Here is a 15,527-nt window from a genome sequence, read left to right as displayed (position 1 = left end):
TTCCTTTAGTAAGTGTTATAAAAAAAAATGATAAAGGACTTTTCTTCTCGATTTCTACTTGTTCTACCTGCACACGAGAGGTGATACGATTACTTTGGGACACCCTGTATATAGTAATTTCAAATCGTGTAATATCAAATTTGTTCATATATTTTTTATTGACATCTTTTTAACTTTGCGACAATCCTTATGTGCCAATTGCATTTTTTCTTATAATATATATAATAAAATGCATTGGCTCATTTCTTTGCATATCTTTCTACTTAATAAAAAGAAATTAAATAAATTAATCCAATAAAGTATTATGCAAGTAACAACGCATTAAGCTCATCTCTTTGTATATTCTTCCATCTAATAAAAAAATACTATAAACCAGTTCAACAAAAATATTATAGTAATTAGCAACAATTACTGTGTAAAATTATAAATAAAGTTTCAATCAATTCATCAAAATAAGCTGTTCTCCTAAATAATTAACACCGTTTATATCACATGATTTTTTTGATAAATTTCGAGAAAAAAGACAAGCAACAAATGTTAGAAATTCTTTATTGATTGCGTCTGTATATATATATGTGTGTGAGTATAAACATTTAGATTCAATAATAATGGGGCGATAAAAAGATTAATACAAACCATAATAATAATAATAATAACAATAATATTTTTTGTAGTATATAATCAAGATTAATAATAGGTAAAAAGGCGATGTAAAAACGTCAACATAACGTTGTAGCTCGTAACATTTCATAAAAACATTTGCAAGATTTATATATATATATATAAAATTTAAAAAATTTACAGAATTTATTTAAAGAAAGCTAACGTTGTGTATGCGTTCAAGCGAATAAATTGTTTTTATTTAAATTCAATGATGCGTGAATGCAGATATTTGGAAGTATCCGATTCAAAATATTTCTATTTTACACAAAGGGATGCTTGTAGAGTTTTACGTGGCGATATAATCATTCAGCTAATGAGTTCATATATTCATGAGTTCATATTTTCATATCACCATTAGATTCATTTTCAATCATAAACATAAAAAAAAATCTTGTTTTTAAATGTTTTTTCTTTTCTTCTTTTTTTTGCGATGATCTCACTTCGATCCTATTTTCGCGACGATAATTACTTAAATAAATTAAATGAGTACATCATTTACTGAAAAACTACAATAATATGCGTACATCATTTACTGAATTTTTATAATAATGCAATCAGAAACAGCGACACCAAAATGAGAGAGCGGATGATAAATGCAAAGAGATAAAAAAGCTGTTTAAAAAAAAAAAACGATTCCTTCCGAGAGATTCGTTATTAGTTTTATGAAAGAATATCTGCATTCCGCTGATACTAGACACTATGTAGACACTAGGAAACATTGATACTAGGATCGAGCTACTATTAGAACCAGATATCACGCGCGCGTGCAGCCTCTATATACTACATATAAAAATACCCTCTACGTAGTCAATATATAAACCGTTAAAACGATATGCGAAAAACATTATTTTAATCGCAAAGATTTCGCTATGTTATCTTGTATATGTGCGAACGTCTCTCATATATAACATATATATATATATATATATATATAATATATAAAATCTATGTATATATCATTATGTAATTCGCGTTATCTCTTCCGATGCACTCGTAACATATCATGGCACATTCTTTCAGATACAAAGATCCGCACAAACCGATCGTGATTTGAACTGCACGTTATTTATATCTCGTTGCATCTCTAATCCCACAATTCTCGCCTAAATCCAACAATTATCTATTAAAAATGATAATTCTTTCATGTCGTTTTATAATATGATAATTTAGATGATAATTTAGACAACATAACTGACAAGATTGATTAATAGAATCGATGGTTGTCTCGCTATTATTGATACGTCGGTTTGTGCGAATCTAAAAACAAACTCGCGATAAGCAGTTGATGCTCTTAAAAGTTACACGATGGTAGAAAAAAGAAGAAAACGAGCATGCGTATCGCTTTGGAAGAAGAGCTTTGATGTCAGCCGTTTGCTCGGCATGTCTATTCCATTAAACATATTAATAAAGCATTTGATTTTTGGTAATATTAGAAACTATAGCATCGCTATGTTAAAAGAGAAAGCGGCGGCTCATTAAACTTAGGCACTTTTCTCGTTGGACACCCTTAGCTTTAGACGTCGCGGAGATTTTTCCCGCATTTCGTATATTACGGGATATTTATATAGTAACCTATGTCTATTAGTAGAAAAGGAGACTAACAATTGCACTAATCGATCATTTGCGGAAGTCTAAATAAGCTCGCGCGAATGAGCTCTATTAATAAACTTATCTCGAAAACGAGCCACCGCCTGCAGGCACCTAGATCGCGCACTAGAAGAAACATAATAAGAGTCGGATTGAGATAGATAGAAAAAGATAGTCTTGCGATAGCGGAAGATACTCGAAATAAATAGAGACGCCGGAGTGGAAAAGGGGAAAAGGGTTAATCGTGAAAGCGGAAAGTGTTAATAGTAGCGGTGCTTCGCCGGGCCGGTGTCGGCGCCGCGCGGCATCGGAAAAATTAATAAAATTAAATGATATGTTGCTTCTCTTGTTAATTCATGGTTTTTCTTAACCCGTAAATGAGTAAACATAAAATTAAAATCTACATTAAATCAAGCGCGATTACCATATGTCTAAATATCATCGAGAAGTACGGTAAGCAAGAAAAGAAATCTGCGCGAATACAGAGGTGAACAGCTATAATTGTTCTCTATATTTCAGAAATATGTAATATTACGTGCAATCTCAATTCGTCATAAGATCGTTGGTTACTATCGAAATATGTTCGTAAGGCTACAGATCGAAAGCACAACTGTTACATCTATCTAAGGGCACTTTCTATATTTGTTCTTACGTATAAATAATTTATCATTTTTCTTCGCTTCGAGGCATCGATAAAATGAATGTATGTTCTTGACGTATAATATACAACGTATGCTCAGCGAAATTGGACATTTTTGCTATGAAATACGTCAAGTATCTTTGCCGAATTATTCTTGTTTCTCGGTACAAAAGCTGTGGATAGACTACTGATTTTAATTGACAGACTATTTCGTTAAGACAATTTTGCGCTATACATTTTCGCATTTCCATATATAGTGCGTTCTCCTAAGCCATACGAATTAGACGGATCACTTTTCTTAAAATTAGTTCTGGACAAAATTATCGCGTGAACGGACCTCGTCGTTTCGTTATTTTCATTTTCATTGCTTATCCTCGTAACGAAAGGTTTTCGTGTTGGATTCTTGTCGACTTGACATCGTCATAGTAATGGTTTTTTTCTCCGTTATTTTGTGCATCGACTTGCGTTCTTCGACGGTATCGTTATCGAAGCCCTTGAACGTCGATAGATCGTTACCAGATGTTGTGTATTCCTTGGTCTCCTCTGTAGCCTCATAGTTGGAGCTGCTGCTCTTACTGGGAGTGGACGAGTATATCTTCGTCGTAATAGTCTCAATTTTACCGCCGGGAATGACCTTGCTTTCTACATTCTTGAAAGTTTGATGCTGTGGAATACCACTGCCAGCGATTCGTTGAGTGTCCATTTGTTTTTCGGAACGGAACGTACTCATCGGGCTCATGAACCGATCGGTCGGATATTTCTGCTGATCCTGCGGAGACTTCGGATCATTGGGAGTTTGTTCTTGAACACTTTTGGGGATGGTTGAAGGTTTCGGTGAGTACAAGATGTGTTGAGGCGGTGGCGGCGGTATATATGAAGCGATACCGTCTGCATGCCTCCTCTCCGTGATATAGCTCTCCTGGTTGATCCTCCGTTCTATTGAGCTGTATTGGCCAGGAGAATTGTCTGTTATAATCTTTTTCTCAGTAACAATGTACGGACTTCTTTCTTGATGACTATCGATGTATTTTCTATCCAGAGAGCCATACTGATTATCCACGGTGGATCGGTGATATTGACTGTCCTTCATCTTTCTCTCGAGTGTGCTTTGTGTAGAATGTACCTTCTCTGGGCTGATCAGATTCTGTCGATCACCGCCAAATTGATGACTGATATGCTGCGTAGTGGACTGCAGTTGATCCAGAGTGTGATTCATTGTTTGAATAGGCGAGGGCGTACTTTGCGGCTCGTATGCTCTCGTCTCATATCGTGTGGTGTAACTTTGGTAGGCGCCTTGTTCGGCTATGTCGCCATCGCCGTCGGCCAGATCCGACCGGTTCTTGTACTTGGCCAGACGAATGGCGGTAAGTCTACCTCGGGCTTCCTCCAGCTCGCGCTCAATTCGCAATACCTCCGAGCGTGCGTCGATCTCTTGCGCGATACCGCCTACCATACGGCGGTTCAGAACTAACGATCTGTCCTCCTCTTGTTGGATAGCCTGTTGCGCAGCGCGTACGAGATTATCGGTAGCACGTTTCACGGCATTACCAGCCGCCTGTAGGCGCTTTGTGCTCTCGCTGTCAGGGTCGGCCTTGACCTTGCAAGCGACCAACAGTTGCGCCGTGCTGCTGGCAACCTGCTTAGCGCTGGAGATCAACTTCTCTTCAGAGCTTACGCCTTGAACGAGAGCGTTCGCGGATTCCACGAGGCTGTGAGTGGCAGCCGCCACCATTCGAGCGGCCGATATGAGACCCTCGGACCACTGACCATCGTCGGAACTGGTCAACGGCGTGCGTGACACTTTGCCAGTCGCGATAAGTTCCCGTTGAGCGGCACTGGCGGCTTTTATCAAGGCTGAGGTAGCGGCAGCAATTGATTTGGCGGCTTCCAGAATCATCTCATCAAAATTCATGTCTTCGTTGGTCTCCTATTGAAAACAAGACAATACATATATTGAAAAATAAATAATAATTTAATAATCTTTCCAAGAATTTAAAATTAAATTATATAGTGATCTTGGAAAGTAATTTTTATTTTTATTCGAATAATCAATGATATTATAGAATATTCTTAATTAACTCACCCGCTGCAAAAGCTGATTTTTCCAATCGCCGTAATAATATGTTCGATTCTCGGTCGATTATTCATAACGACCAAGAAAATCAAACATATCTCACGGAAACCGGGACGATGTCTATTCGTACCTGTTGTACATTATAAATTATCGCGATGTAATAATCGAAAATTCACCTGAATGCTTCTCCTCGGTCTCAGACTCGCCAATTTTTTGGCGGCCGCGTCAATACTAGCGGCCGCACCGAGCAGTTCGTTTTCTGCGATCACCGTAGGATCGTCGGGATCGACCCAATCGTTGCCTTTCAACAGCTCTGCCACCGCTACCAATTCCGTTACACTCTGCGCAATCTTACGCGAAATCACCGGTAGAGTATGTTTGGCATCGCCCGATCTGGATGATATCTGCAGAATGGCCTGAAGCAACTCTCGATAATTGATGGCGACATCGTGACCCGCTTGAAGAGTACGGTCACGCAGCTCCGCAGTTTCGGCGCAATTGTAGGCCGCACTCTTGCAAATCGTCAACATGTCGCTGATGGACTTTCTGCCCATATTGGCAGCGGCAATTATGTCGTCCTGCTTGCAACTGTTTCCAGCGGAGACCGCCTTTGCTGTCGATAGAGTGATGCTTTTCGTGCAGCGTACAAGATCCTCTGGCGTCACATGGCTTTTCTGGTTCTCCGGGCTGTTGAGCGCTCGAATCTCCTGCGCTATAGCTTCGATAGTAGATTCCAGTGCTCTGGTGCCGCGCGTATGTTCATCCTCCACAGCTTTCACTGTCTTTAGCAGCGACGTCACATTTGTCACCATTACCTAAACGAAGATTAGAACATAGTGTAAGTATATTAGACATATACAAATTATTTCTACACTTGTAATATCCACGAGATAAACGGAATAATACAATTAGTAATATTAGATTTTTAATGATGATCTTAAAATAATGAGCACAAATACAATGAAATGCAAATAATACTACTATTGTAGTATCGTGTTAACACATATGTAAGATTAGTGCCCGATGCGCGTATTGTGATTACATGAGCCTATCTAATGATCTGATGATAAAACAATAAGCAAAAAATTATAAAGAAGCATCAACTAGAAGACTGTTAATGATCCAAACACATCGCATTGAATAGAACGTACGTACCCAAGGATAATTCGCCCGATAATACGATATAAAATTGAGATAGTGTCTTCGGCGAAAAGAATAGGTCGAAGAAAGTAATTCACTTGACATAAAATTATTTTAATGTGCCATTTCCAAAAAAAAGAGCAAAATGATATTCTGAGCGTCATAATATTTACATACAATATGTTAATCTCAATATGGTTCTGTGTGGCCCTAAATACTTTGCAATTTATTTCCAAATATTAAGCTGTAAGCGCTTTCTTCATATTAATAAATGTGTTAGAAATGATAACTATTTCAATAAAAAAATCTCATTGACGGTTAACGATTACTCGATATCTCTCATTGATGCCTTACATAATTTTTGGCAACCATATCATATTCTTTACGTAAAAAATATCAAACGCAAATTATTCCAGCTACATGTTACACATCTTATACAAAACTGTGATAAAAAAAAATAAAAAACAAAGTGAGAATGAAAAATACGGCTACATGAGTAACACTAAGTCGGACGTCCGTTGTGCCGGCTGAGAGCTCTCGGAAGTGGAGAGCAGACGGATTAGTTCCTCCTCTTGATCGGACACGAACCATTCCGATTCCGAGCCGCCGATGTCGCTCAGATGCACAAACTGTTGCTGCAGCTGTCGCTCTAAAACCTATCCGGGATCGGCCAGACCAAAATCGTCAATGTGAGACTCGTAGTATTAAAGTCCACCATTTGCATCGTCGAAACATTCAAGATACAGATAAGTACGCTACTACTACTACTACTGCTATCATTATACATCGCTCGAATCCCTTGAAAAGGGGTGAGAAGAAGCGTGTACAAAACAGGCGGAGAATCGTTAAACAAACAACATATTCTTTAGAAAAATGCCTTTCCGCCAGATAAAAATGCATCCGCCGCATATGTTATACATATAGAAAGATAGAAATACGAAGCTGAGTGTGGGGATAGCGGTTCAAGGTGGACTTTAATAGCGCCGGTCGTATATTTTGGTCTGGAGATATCTTACGCTTTATATCTACAATTTCGTACGGTCGAGAGTGATGATGATGAATGCTATCGTTTTACATAAACGAGATTTTAGTAGAATAAGAACGAAATCGGTTAGAGAGGTAAATACGAACATATTCGTCAAAATGAATCAATTAAAGTCCACCCCAAAAAAATATTTAAGAAGGATATGCTATAATTATGTTTAAAACTCGGCAAATTAATCAAAACTATGAAAATTTGTTATTAGTCTTCACATTCATTTTTATAGGGGATTTATAATTTCATCTCAAGATTTCTGTGAAAATTATAAATCGAGCATATATGTTCTATGATTACGATAAAAATATTAGATTTCGATCAATTTGATTAGAGAAATTCTCATTATATGGATTTCATTAAAATGTGTGTTTATGTTTTATTAGTCTTCGAGGAATGCTTCATTATCAAATTAATAAATCACAACGTGAATTAATTGTTTAAGCACATTATTACATTGAAAATTATCATAAAGACCTATTTTCTCATTTCATTATAAACAGCAGGATTCTTCCAGTCTAGCCAGATGGTTAATCTCAAGCGACAACGCGCAAACAACAAGCTTCATTCTCGTTAGAAGAATGACTAACCATTTATCACAAAAAGCAAAACGAAAAAAATTTTGCATAAAAGCGAATTACCTTAGCGGAATCTTTCAAATGCGCCATACTGGGATCGTTGATGGGCTTGCCGCTGGCAGCTTTAGTAGCGTGTATGAGGTCACCGAGTGCGGAAGCAACGTCTTTCACGGCATTAATCAACATCACTTGGGCCTCTGGATTCTGACTGCCCAGACTAGCCGCTCCGTACTTGACGACTTCAGCGAGTTGGACGATAGTTGACACCGCGTTCTGTGCAGCAACTGCTAGCTGTTCCTGCGAGGATGCTGCTCCAGCAACCAATGTCTTTGTATCTTCTACTAGTGCCTTAGCGGTTTGTAGTATATTTTCGCGATGATCGGCGAATGTGTCGTTCTCATTCTCGGCGTGCAATGTGCCAGCAGTGGCAAACATAATGGTAGTGTCCAAATCACCAATAATGCCGGAAACAGTGCTGGCAGCATTGATGCACGCCTGAGTGCCGCGCGAACCTGCCTGTAAAGCGGCCAATACCTGCGATACTTTCTCGGTCACAATCTTGCTCTGTTCCGCGACTTCCCGTTGGGCATAAGCGTCACCTGTTGACATCTGACATGTGCCAGCAGCTCGAACAATGTCTGCGCAAGCCCGTCCAAGTTCTTGAACACCGGTGCGAAGTTTGGCGGACACGTCAGCATTGGATGCGGCCGCGGACGCTCCAGAAGTATCGCGAGCAAGCTGAGTATACTTGTGCGATATGTCGACCGCTAAGGGACCCAATCTGGCCACATCTGTGCTAGATTTGGTCGACTGTAAATAAAGAAAAGTATATAATTTAAGAGCATTATATTTTATATATTTTATAATTATAGATGCAAAAGTTTACCATTTCTTGCGCCAAACGAGCGATCTCTTTAGCAGCTTCGACCATCCTTGTTTGATAATCCACGTAAGAATCTACGGTGTCAATAGTGGACATTCGATGATCCTCTAATCTAACCATCGCGCGAGAAATTGTGTCGATCAGGCCAGTAACAATGCCCGCAGATGTAGATATAGTTTCGAGGGTATTTTGCAGTTCCTGAAGCGCGTCTTTGGTGGACTCGACGGTTTCATCCACCTCGGAGTGCAGTGCGATGGCTTTCGGATTACCAGCAGACTCTTTCGTAACGTAGATCAATTGCAATGCTGACTCAGCTACGGTTTTTGTCTGATCCAGCAGCACCATTTGCTGTTTAGAGTGTACCATATTAGACGCGGCGCCGATCGCACCAGAGACAAGCGGCTCCGAATAAAGAGCGATCTGACTGACAGCATGACCAACGTTCTCTGCTTCGTACTTGGCGGCAGTGCGCAAAGGTTCCAGTTTCTCGCGCAATTCGCTCGCACTGCTCTCCATCTGATCGGTGAATCCCTGCACAGTGTTCTCGCGGCGCGGCACTAGAGCCTGCGAAACTGCACTCAGCGAAGCAGCATCGAGTTCACGTATACGTGCTGACAACTTCTCGATTGCCGCATCGCACTCTTTTTGACCAGGTGCTTTGTCACGAATTGATGCCACTAGTGACTTAATCGAGTCGCTTACGCTCTTGCTGTGATTAGCCAATAGCTGCCAAGTCGGCGGATCTTTTGGACTGACCGCGAGACTTTTGGCTGCCTGCACCATGGCACACGAACCATCAATGATGGATTTGCCAGCACTAGTGATCGGTTCTTGGGCAGCTCTAGCCGCGATAGATATTTTGGCCGGCTGACTCGCAAATTCGGGAGAGCTCGCAAATGTGCAGAGATTGTCGACTGCCTCGAGCAATGGTTTCGTAGCTACCGCACATTTCTCGCGATTAGAATCGGAATAATTCTTGTCAAGCGCTTTAATCTCCTTAACAAGGCATGCCGTCGAATTAGCGACGTCCTTGGCGGATTGAACAAAGTGCCGTTTAGCTACCGGATTGCTGGTTTTACTGGAAGCAAGTCTACAGGCATTACAAAGCGCACTTGTGTGCTTAGCGATTATGGTAGCGGCCGAAAGTACTTGCTCTTGTGTAGTAGTCGGATTGCCAAGGCTTTGGCAACCACTATGTATGGCCTGCGCTGCTCTTAAGAATTGCGCTTGATCTACTAAACCCGGTTTACCTGCTACCGATGTAGGATCGCTTACTCCCGCGAGGTAAGCAGCTTGAGCTGCGGCTTCAATTAGGCCGCAGATTGAAGAAGAAACTCCACGGACCGCTACGGAGAAGTTCTCGTGTTCCGACTTTTTCGCGTAGTTCGCAATGCCAGTCATACCATCACCGAGGCTCTTACTCTTCTCCATGACAGTTTCCAAACACTCAAAGTATGAGGCATCGGAGATGGGCTCGCTCGGATTGTCCAGTAGAGATCGCATAGACTGAATATTCCTGATAGCATTATCGCACTCGTTCTGTCCAGGTGCTGCCGAAGTGCACACGTCTACCAAATAATTGATGGAATCGGTGACCGCGCGTGCAGCAGCCGAAAGCTGATTCTTCGCATTCGGCGCGGTGGGATCGGCTGCCACTGATTTAGCAGTTACGAGAAGTTTGCCGGACGTCATAGTGACATTTTTCAGCGACACCACTACTTGGCTACGGGTCTCGATTGTCGTCTGACCCGCCATCTCCATACCCACGCCTAACAGATCGCCAAATGCATTAGTAAATTGTTTGGATGAATTTGCGAGCTGCACGGGTGAACGCACGGACGACACTATATTTGAAGATGCGTCGTTCAGATTGGCAGCCGCGTTATTAAGGTCGCTCTGTAATCGTCTGCAAAGTAAATTGCAAAGTGTATAACAAAACCAAAATAATATGTATCTCTCGTATGCCAATTATTCTAAGCAGGCGATAAAAATAAGTGAGATAATAAAGAAAAACTAAAAAAATAAAAAATATATATATATATAAAAAAAGCTATTTACCCGTAACTCTTGCTCGTTTGCGGGAACTCGTCCATGTTGAGCACTTGAGCCATATCGTCAATGTTGCGTATCGCTTCGTCCACATCTCTTTGTCCGGGCAAACAGGACACGCACTTGTTTAATGAATTGGAAACATCTTTGGCGACCGCGGCTAAATTGGCCTCGTTCTCGGGATCGTCGGGATTCTTCAGTACACGTCGTGCTTCTTTGACCAAGTACAACGATCGTAGAATCACGTCATCGGCGGTCATCAGCACTTTCTTCTGCGTCTCCGGTTGATCAGACGTGGCGGCTACGCCACGCACGGCATAAGTGAGATCTTTCAAAGCCGTCGCGGTCTCTCTAGCGGCGCTTCCAGTGTAGTTCTCGTTACCTTGCTTAGCGGCAGACAGTAGTTGCGCCATAGCAAATCCGACATTTTTCGATGTAGCGCCGAGCCGCAAAGCAGTAGATTCCGTTGTCTCTTCTGGTAATGGTCTCAACGAGGCAGCCTCAACGGCGCGATAGAACTCGCCCAATTCGTCTTTCAAACTATTTATTAATTCCTCTGCGGCATCGAGCTCTAATCCACCACAGGTTTCTCTAGCGCGCGTCACCGCTGATCTTAGATCCGCTAATGAGGAACCCAGTTGTTGCGAAGTATTGTTCAGCTGCATGGCGGATGCCTGATCTGTGACCGTTGGCAAAACGGCCCTAACCGCCTTCACTATAGCATTACCTGGTTGCAGAAACTGTTCAGAAGCATTTATCAAGTTTAATTGTGCTGTAGGATTGTCCGGCTGTGCCTGCGTGCCTTTTACTCCCGATACCAAACGAGGAATATGTTGCGCTATCGTGTGACACTCCATGTTAAGTTCCTCTTGACTGGCCGGATTTGTGTTGTGATGTCCGATACTGGAAGACGCCGCGATGCATTGCGTGGCTGTAGATGCGGCTTGTTTGGCGCACGCTTCCAGACGCATGATGAGTTTTCTGCGTAATGCTGGAGTCGCTGCCGCTGTAGTCGCGGCTCGTAATTCCTCTGCTGCCTGACGAAGTTGATCCTGCATTCTTGCATCATGCGGACTACTAGCGCATTGCCGCGCTGCCTCCACCATTTTGGCCGTGGCGTCAGCGAGCAGTTTCGCTGCTGCAAGAAGACGTTGCTGTTGCTCTGAATCCGTTTGTCTCTCCGCCTCGCCTTTGATACTCTGAATCAATTGCGCGGTAGCTTGACCAACTACTCGCGCCTGCCGCACCATTTCACCAGCGTCACCGGTACTGGCGAACAATTTGTCTGTCGCAACTAAAATAGTTTCTACCGCGCCTTCTTGAATGGACTCTTTAGCGCGTTCTCCTCTAGTCGCAGTCTTGATGTGATTGAGAAGATCGTTCAAAGTGCGGCTAACTTCGCTAGCAGCAATACTCAATTCTTTCAACAGATTCTCATCGTTACATGTCTCATTGCAGACTTGAACCAAACGCTCCACGGCCTTGGTCACCTCGCGTACGGCGTTCATCAGTTGCGTCTGACAAGCGGGTGAATGTAAAGTCGGCGCCACCACCTTGGCGCAGGCTACAAGTTGCGATGTTGCTAGTGCACATTGCGTCGCGGCCGATATCACCCTGTTCTGTGTAGCTGAATCTTCGCATGTGGCCGCTATGTTCTTTGCCTTCAAAACCAAAGCAGCGGTAGTATTGGCAACAGCCTTGGCAAGTGCAAGTAACATATCTTGCAGTTCACGATTCGAGTCATCCTCTTCGCCAATAGTTGTCAATACTTGATGTGATGCTTCGCCCACTCGCGACGCTGCATTTAGAAGATTTTGTCGTGGCTGTAAAATGTAAACAAAAAATAATTTATATAATGTTTTATATACATATCTACATATAAGTATAAATAGAGAGGACAAAAATTAATTAAAGAAATTTAAAATAATAATTTGACAAATTCTATTATAAAGTGATTAGAAGCATTTTTTATTGATCAAGGGTTCGAAAAAACTAATGTATCTGTAAAAAAGCATATATATTATCTGCGCTATAAAGCTTTGACATGTTAGTGCTTACATATTGTTCGTAGGTCGTTGTTATGTAGAAAGGCTGCAGAAAAAAGGAGGAATTTGAAACTTTAACATTTACCATCATTTACTTTACCATCACAGATTATAAGCCTTATTATTCTACGCCTAATATTTTATGCGTTTCTTTTTGTCATCACGATAAACTTACCTCTTTGGTCTCTGGCTCCGTGGCTTTCAGCAAATCTGAGAAGGCCGAACAAAGTTTTCTGGCGGCATCCAATAAACGCTCCCCAGACGAGTCATCGTCCATGAGAGCGGCTATCATTCGAACGCCCTTCGTCATTTCCGGTAGATTCGAAGCGATCGTAGTAATCGCGGCTCCCACCGCGGTATGATCAACATCATCCGCTGGTCCCGAAGTCAATGTAACCACCTGCGCGGTCGCGGCATTCATAGCCGCGATCTGCGAGCCTACGTTTTGTTTATGGGTGTCAATCGTCTGTTCGATCCATCTCAAGGATGCTGGATCTGTCCCTAATTCGGGCAGCTGAGCTTTCGTAGACAGTTCCATCTCGGCAATATGAATTACCTCGTGACCGGCGCTAATGGTCGACAATAAGGCACGTTGCGGTTCGGATAGGACGGATGTCACTTTAGTTTGCTGAACCTAGTTTTGAACATTTTTACATTACAAAATCTATCGATTTTGATATCGTAAAAAATAATATTTTTTGCCGTAAAGAAATGCAAGTTTGAAAATGCATTTTGCTTACGGTGATCAATCAACGAGATATAAATAATTTGCGCACATAACGAAGCGTACATAAACTGCAACGAATAGTTGCGGCGATACAGAGTTTACTGATCGATCGGGTAATACAAATATTCTCTATCATAGGAGAGCATCTCTTTAAATCGCACTGGTGACGCATATAAAGATTTTATCTTACCAGTAAGCGCTGTACCGAGAGAAAAACATGAAACGCAAACGAATCAGACAAAAGAATTAAAACGGAAGAAATCTATAAACTCAAGAGTAACAGATAACTGAAAATGTTATCGTAATGTACCTACTCTGTGTCCGCAATAGAAGGCGCCTAGCATGAAAATAAATTTAACCGTCTGTTAGTCCCTTAAAAAATTTCACTTTTTTTGACGTGCAACATAATGATTCCATCGGTGCGACTTTAGATATTTGCAAAAAGTGCATAATACTATACTAAATATATATGTGTGTTTGTGTATGTATATACATATATATATGTATATATATATATATATATATATATATATACATAACACACACATATGTGTATTCTTAATCGTCAATAATTACAAAGTGGTACGATAAAGTCCGCTCTTGCCATTATTACCGTAAAAATTCCCGAAGTACCAATTTTTTACAACACTTCGAGGCGCAATATATATTAATAACAAGCAACTAAAAAACACCGACATCCAAAGTGAGCTTAAAAGCACCTTGGGCGATTTTTCAGCTTACCATAGGTGGGGCATGGGCGATGTTCACCTGTCCGCTGACAGTCGTGTACTGAGCACCACCTATGTGTCCGGTTCCGTATGGTCGGGCCCCTACAAATCATACCATGCACACTCTAACCTGATGGCTTTATGTACAATTATCGAATGTCCCGATCGAGTCCTCAAATATGTTCGTTCTAGATGTAGTAATTTTCCGTCGAAAGCTAAAGGCGAGTGTAATTATTTCGTTTTATTATAAGCGATACTTTGACGAATGCTTGAAGCTTATTGAATGTGTATTTACAAAGTGAAAAAAGTGTATGTATGTACAACATTTATCAATAACTAAAATCCGAGGATTCAATCGTGCAAAAAATATCGTTAATCACTGTTTTCCACCTCTGAATATATTAAGAGAGAAAAAGCTGATATATAATAATCTATAATATTTAAAAATTTTAAATAAATTACACAGATTTTTCAATTTACAAAACTAATAAAGTTTTTAAAAGCTTCCATATATGCAAGGTATTCCGTCTACTAATTTACTTACATTACTTCTCGATGAGAAATAAATTAAAAAATCATGAATCTTTTTTTTTTTCTGCAATGCTCAATGAAAAAGAAATTATAAAATAAAATCCAAATTCACTCAATCAGCGCCGTTTTTTAAGCAAACATATTAGCCGCGATCCGTGAACCGCGCACTGGATAGTATATAGTCACGCACACTAGCAAACACGCGATGTATATATATCTGATTAAAGAATGGCGCTGATTAAGTGGATTTTATTTGATAATCCTTCGTTAAGCATCGCAGAAAAAAATGGTTCAGATTTTTTCGATTTTTCATTGGGGAATAATACTATGTAATCAAACGCAAATTATAAAACAGCCTGTATACATCCAAATTTGCGTAAATAAAAATTGTAAGAATTCTTTGGAATTTTTAGCAAAAAAAAAAATTTAACTTTTGTACATATCTTACATTAAGGACTTTGAGAATCTAATAATTATATATAATCCCTATATGTAATAACATAGTCAAATTTTATCTTTAGAAACAAACTTAATTACTTCATATTAAGTTATTTAAGAATAAAGTAAAGCTCACCATCTCCTCCGGCCCTCATGACAGCTGGTATGGCAACCGAGACGGCTTCTACGTTTCCTTTACCAACATTGCTAGTCTCGTGTTGCATGATGGTAGCCCTGTCAATTGAAACATATATAAAGCGTATCATGTCATCTAGTTCAACGCTATTTAATCTAATAGTAATACCCGTTAGAATTGGAAACTGCTCGAATATGTTTATTTGCATAGCGTTTCAGAAACTCTTCCATATATCAAACACGAAATATTTCTCGAAACATGAACGCGCACTG

The 15,527-nt window shown here is 40.5% G+C and overlaps 1 protein-coding gene across 4 annotated transcripts in view; it reads right to left on the bottom strand.

The window, feature by feature from the left end:
• Positions 1 to 546: 546 nt before the first annotated feature.
• Positions 547 to 15,527, bottom strand: part of LOC126858417 (talin-1) — a 44,389-nt gene continuing 29,408 nt past the window's right edge. Inside the window, exons 7-15 of one of the 4 annotated variants that reach the window (XM_050608706.1) lie at positions 15,256 to 15,353; positions 14,164 to 14,252; positions 12,871 to 13,329; positions 12,709 to 12,741; positions 10,660 to 12,473; positions 8,605 to 10,507; positions 7,782 to 8,528; positions 5,141 to 5,779; positions 547 to 4,817 (exon numbers count right to left, since the gene is read on the bottom strand). In XM_050608706.1, coding sequence (XP_050464663.1) covers positions 3,252 to 4,817; positions 5,141 to 5,779; positions 7,782 to 8,528; positions 8,605 to 10,507; positions 10,660 to 12,473; positions 12,709 to 12,741; positions 12,871 to 13,329; positions 14,164 to 14,252; positions 15,256 to 15,353 — 7,348 coding nt within the window. In that variant the 3' untranslated portion in view covers positions 547 to 3,251. Of the gene's footprint in view, positions 4,818 to 5,140; positions 5,780 to 6,197; positions 6,761 to 7,781; positions 8,529 to 8,604; positions 10,508 to 10,659; positions 12,474 to 12,708; positions 12,742 to 12,870; positions 13,330 to 13,736; positions 13,755 to 14,163; positions 14,253 to 15,255; positions 15,354 to 15,527 lie in introns of those variants that run through there. The other 3 variants (XM_050608708.1, XM_050608709.1, XM_050608710.1) reach the window with 3 other exon arrangements.

The sequence above is a fragment of the Cataglyphis hispanica genome, chromosome 25, assembly GCF_021464435.1.
Source record: "Cataglyphis hispanica isolate Lineage 1 chromosome 25, ULB_Chis1_1.0, whole genome shotgun sequence".
Classification (NCBI taxonomy): Eukaryota; Metazoa; Arthropoda; class Insecta; order Hymenoptera; family Formicidae; genus Cataglyphis; species Cataglyphis hispanica.
The sequence above is the reverse complement of the archived record's forward strand: the minus strand, read 5'-3'. Positions and strand labels throughout refer to the sequence as shown.